The 5,662-nt window shown below is 53.5% G+C and overlaps 1 protein-coding gene across 1 annotated transcript in view; it reads left to right on the top strand.

Moving 5' to 3' along the window:
* Positions 1-4,619: 4,619 nt before the first annotated feature.
* The window catches only part of MIEN1 (migration and invasion enhancer 1), a 4,283-nt gene continuing 3,240 nt past the window's right edge, over positions 4,620-5,662 (top strand). The window contains exon 1 of the mRNA XM_029912228.1: positions 4,620-4,624. Within this exon, the coding sequence (XP_029768088.1) occupies positions 4,620-4,624 (5 nt within the window). The remainder of the gene's footprint in view (positions 4,625-5,662) is intronic.

Here is a 5,662-nt window from a genome sequence, read left to right on the forward strand (position 1 = left end):
AGCGAGGGCCCCGTACACTTCACACTTGTGTGATGACAGGGCTGGATGTTTCAAATAGTGACAAGACCAGCGCTGAGCCGGGACCTCCCCCCGCTCCGGCTCGCCGGCCTCGGCACCTGCCTGCCCCTGGGCTCCCTTCCTTCTCCCTTCACAACCAGAATAAAGGAGAAGCCAGTTGTTCCGTTGCACGCTGGAATTCCCATGTGCTGACGTGTGGAGCAGCACTTACCCCCGGATCCGCAGACTCCACCTGGTGCCAAGCCATGTCATGAGCTATTTCTGTCCGCCGGAGGGTGAAGGGAGGCAGGACGTAAGCACTCAGGTATTCCTCGCTGGCAGGAAACCCTGGACTCTGCCGCAGACTGGAAGTGGCACATTGAAGAGCAGTGGGGGCAGGGAGGCACCATAGGGCACCTGCTGCTTGCATATGGGGCTACCAATCAGTGTCAGCCTGGTTTTTCCAGCACCCTGGACCCAAGGGCCTCCTGGCACCTTCAGCCTGCTGCCGAACATATTGGCTGCCAGCGCTGCCTCCCTGCCTTCTACAGAGCGCTGTGGCAAGGAAAGGGTTAATGACATCACCACTCTCCTCTGGTACCTCACCCTGCCCTGCGTGGGGCTTTAATTTATACCAAGGGCAGCTGCACTCCAGTGGGGTGGCCCCCTCCAGCCATTGTGCTGACACGGGGTGCTGGGGAGCTGGGGTAAGCTCGGGGGGTGCACACTGGTTTGTACCTTGGCTTTGCAGGACACTGATCCTGGCTCAGGACAGACCCAGGGACCAGCGGATCAAGGTCTCACGTAGGGTTGATCTAAACCCTGGAGATCATGGTGAAACCCAAGTGCAGTGGGCCAGCAGCATAGCTCATTCCCCTCACTCTCGGGGAGGGGCAAGGCCTCCCTTGACACCTCCCGTCCCTCCACCTGCTCAAGTGAGGTATAAAATCTGGGGCCTGGGCCTGGGAGCATGAGGCGGGCTAGGGGGTACAGCAGCACCCTCTGGTTTCAAGTAAGAGTAGCAACCGAATGCGGGGCTCCCGCCATGTACAGGGTTTAGGGTTTTGTTCAGTGGCTTTCAGCAGCCACACCATACAAATTGTTCCAGCCCCGTCCCTGACAAGCTCTGCTGCCCCCGGTGCCATGGGTGAGAAACGCCAGGGCCACTGCTTTGCTGTTTTCTCTCCTCTGGCTTTATAATCTCAGAGCTGGATCTGCAACTCCAGGTGCCACCACAGATTTACCAACCTGCAGGGCGAGAGAGGGGTGGATTCTCCATCCCATGGCGCTTCCAACACTGGATGCCTTTCTGGAAGGTGTTTAGCCAAATGATTGGGCTCAGTTTAGGGGTAACTGGGTGAGATTCTCTGGCCTCTCTTATGCAGGGGTCAGACGAGATGATCAAACGGTCCCTTCTGGCTTTCAGATCTATGCACCTATGGACAATGTCACCATCTCCGCACCCTGTATAACGGACCATCTGCACAGAGCAGGGTATCTTCGGCCTGTTGTAACACAACTCCACCTACTCCAGAGGCAAACGGCAGGCCAGCTGATGCAGGCCGTGGCTTGAAGAATCTGCCCCGGCCGCTGGTTTTAAAAGTTTAGCTGGATTCCTCCTTACCTTCCGCCTTTTGCATCGTGCACAATTGCTACTTGAGGCAGCTTCCTCCCACACCCAGCAGAACCTATGTTTAGTGCAAAATAAATCTGGCCTCGATGCTGCCTTGCTGTGGAGATTTCACGCACCCACAGAACAGGAGGCATTAGGGTGAGAGAGAGGTGAGTGTGACGGGGATCCCCGGGGTGCAGCCTGGGACCGTGGGTCCTCTATGTCCCCTTAATTCTTCAGCCTGGGCTGTTTTTCACAATGCTTTGCTAGTGACCAGCATAGGGTGACTAGACAGCAAGTGTGAAAAATCGGGACAAAGTGTGGGGGGGTAATAGGAGCCTATATAAGAAAAAGTCCCCAAAATTGGGACTGTCCCTATAAAATCAGGACATCTGGTCACCCTAGACCAGCAGCAAACCCTGTCAGGCGCTGGGATCACTCAGAACAACCACATGTGGAGCTCCACACCCAGCTAGATTGCATGAATGCTGCCAGAGCCACTCATGAATCACACAGAGAAAGGCACCAGCCAAATCCCCCCAGCTCCCAGCCTTGTATCTCAGGAATATACCGTCCTGCACTGCTCAAGACAAGCAGTGCAAATTTATTAATTGGTTCACCACTTCATCAATGGAAAGTGGAGATACACCAGCCTTCGCAAAACCTGAGCAGGTTTGCCACACACTTCATACAAACTCACTGGTAAAGATAAATAGTACAAGAAGTTTATTGCCCCCCAAAAAGGTAGATTTTAAGTGATTATATGGGATAGGCAAAAAGTCAGAGTTAGTTACCAAAATAAATAAAATATAAGCACGCAGTCTAAACTCTCAACCCTATTAAACTGGGCAACATCTAGATTAAGCAGTTTTTCTCACCCACTGGATATTGCAGTCCTTAATATACAGGTTTGTCCCTTAAACCTGGGCTAGGCTCCTCTGTTGGAGTCTTCAGTCTTCTCAGTGTCTTTGTGGCTTGCGGCATAGGTGGGGGGCAGGAGAAAGGCCCAGCATGTGGCCAGTGCCAATGTGTTCTGTTTTATTATCTTAGTTCACGTGCTTGGAGAACACAAGTTCGGGCACGTCTTGTGGGCCTTGCTTGTGGGCCAGGCAAGGTTGAGGAATTCCCCTGGTGTGGCCTTATGCAGGTGAGTCATTGCATTGTAGCTCCCTTGCTGGACAATGGCTGGTGATTTCTGTTCAGCGGGTTACCTCCCTTGTCATTGTCTCTGGAGAGCTAGTATCTGGGTATCTCCCAAACCCACAGCATATTTTAGTGACAACCATACAGGACATTCTCATAACCTCATGAATTGATGATATACATATTTAGATGGAACAATAGGTTTCAGCCGATCATAACCTTTCCCCTGATACCTCACATGGCCTGCTTTATATGCAAGATCACAATGATATATAAATGAGGACTATGGAGGTTACAGGGTGCTCCCCGTGGTATAGAATGTCACAGTAAGAGAATCCAGATGTGCTCAGATGGCAGGCCTGGTGAGCATTTCAAACTCAGCCTTTATTCCACAACAAACTTTGTACTGTAGATAGGGAGAGGTCTCCAGCCTTCGGCAAACACCAGCAGATTTCACAAGCAAGGAGTACCTGGCTAGGCTCCTCCCACTGCATTCAGGGGAAACTGAAACTTAAGCTCTTTGCAGGGAAGAACGGGGAACCAGGACTTGTCCCAGCGCCAGTGGGGCTGGGCTTTGCAGTACGTTGCTTCCTGTGCAGCTCGGACAGCTGTTGCCTTGAGGAAGTGCAACCCTGCTGGAGTGCTGGCAGATCCAGTTGTGGGGAAACACCACCGCTAAATTCCCATCAGTGCAGCTGAAGCAGCAGAGGGAAGGAGGGCAGTGGCTCTGCCATGGAGGCGCCTCAGAGGCACCCAGTGGAGCAGAGTGGTGGCAAAGAAATGGAAGACGTGGTCTGTAACTTCCTGGAAGCTCAGGAGGGTGTGGAAAAGCTCTGTTGCTCCTACAAGAAAAGGATCCAGGCTACTCAGAGTGGCCTGCAGTCCCTTCAGGAGGAGGTGATGGAGGACTTCCGGAAGATGCACAGCTTCCTGTATGCTGAGGAGCAATCTGTGATGGCCAAGATTGGCCAAGAAGAGAAGCAGGTACTCAGCGGCCTGGAGGACAGGGTGACGGAGATCACCAAGAGAGCAGCTTGTGTTCTGGAGCTAATGGATTACCTGAGTGAGGTGGAGGACCATGATGGGCACCTAATGGGTATGGCTGATAGCCAGGTGGATCATCTAAAGACAGAGCTGACCAGGCACAACATGGAGCTGAGACACTTCAGGCCCACGGTCCTCTCCAGCCCTTCTCTGACATACGTGGTTTGCAGAAGGATGCTGGGGTATGTGATGCGGTCTGCACTGGAGCGCCTCACCCTGGACCCTAAGACAGCCCATTCGCACCTGCAGCTCTCTGAGGACCTGAAATCGGCAAAACTGGGACCCGGCGCCCAGGCTGTCCTGGAGAGCCCCCAGCGCTTTGAGCCATGTCTTTATGTCCTCTGCTCTCAGGATTTCCGCTCAGGCAGGCACTATTGGGAGGTGAGCGTTGGGGGCAAAAGCAACTGGGTGATTGGGGTAGCCAGCCACTGTGTCAACCGCAAGGCAACGGAAGATCTCAACCCTGAAAATGGGTACTGGGCCCTTCGGAAGATATCAGGCAACCGTTACTATGCCCTGTCCTCACCCCCAGCCCTCCTGACCCTGGATTCCAGCCCCACAAAGGTGGGCATTTGCCTGGACTATGAGAGCGGCAGGGTTGGGTTTTATGATGCCGAGTGCATGGCAGAGATCTGCACCCTCAGGGGCAACTTCCAGGAGCCATTGCACCCTTTCTTCTGCCCCGGCCTGGTGCTTGCCGAGCAGGACTATGAGCCTCTCCGGGTGTGCAATTAGAGCAGGGAGAGGGAGAGCTGGCAAAGAGACCTCTGCCATCCTGGTTCCCTAAGCAAATGGGGGGTCTGGATTGGCTGAGAAGTAAACTATGAAGTGAAGGTATCAAATCACTGAAAGGAAAGAGGAGGAATAAACTAAGTGCAACTCTGTGACATCTGGGAGTGTTTCATTTGTGTGGGGTTTGGGGTGTGAGTAGGATCCCTGGATTTCCTTGTGTAGCTCCTGCATCATCTGCAGTGATGTCCCATAGCCCCCTGTCCCCAATCTCTGTCCTGATGTGACAAATGAGCTTGTGGTGGTATCGCTGACCTGACAGATTCCAGGATCCTGAATCAGGCCCCCAAAGATGATGAGATTGGCTTAAAAAGCACGAGATTTAAAAACAAAACAACTTTGGGCGTTGTTTAATCTCTCTTCCAGCAGCGTGGCCTTTAGGGGCCATGTTTAGCTGCTCTCCACAGCCACGGGGGCTAGAAACATACTCTTTTTTTTTTTTTTTTAACTGAAAGCTGAGATTCTCGCAGTATCAGTTGACTCTAGGAGCTGGGCCTTGAAGAAAAACCACCAAATACTGTAAAATCGCAACCAATGGCCAAGCTAATGTCATTGCTGGAGGTAGCAAAATATTTCCTGGGGCTTGTATGCATTAGGGAAATTCAAATGGATGTCCTGAGGTGGACGCACTCACGCCAGTGCACATCCCTACCAGAGGGGCTACAAGTGGGTTAAAGTTTATCATGGAAAAAATGGTTCTTGGAAAGACGGGACAATTTGGTATGGTTGCCAACTTTCTAATTGCACAAAACCGAACACCCTAGCCCCGCCTCTTCCCCAAGGCCTCGCCCCCTTCACCGCCTCTTCCCGGAGGCCCCACCCCCTACTCACTACATTTCCCCTCCCTCAGTGGCTCGCTCTCCCCCACCCTCACTCACTTTCACTGGGCTGGGGCAGGGGGTTGGGGTGCAGGAGGGGGTGAGGGCTCTAGCTTGGGGGGTGGGCTCTGGGGTGGGGCCAGAAATGAGGGGTTCAGGGTGTGGGAGGGGGCTCCGGGCTGGGGTAGGGGGTTGGGGTGCAGGAGGGGGTGAGGGCTCTGGCTGGGGGTGCGGGCTCTGGGGTGGGGCTGGGGATGAG

Source organism: Terrapene carolina, unplaced genomic scaffold (genome assembly GCF_002925995.2).
Source record: "Terrapene carolina triunguis isolate 2854851 unplaced genomic scaffold, T_m_triunguis-2.0 Scaffold193, whole genome shotgun sequence".
Taxonomy (NCBI): Eukaryota; Metazoa; Chordata; order Testudines; family Emydidae; genus Terrapene; species Terrapene triunguis.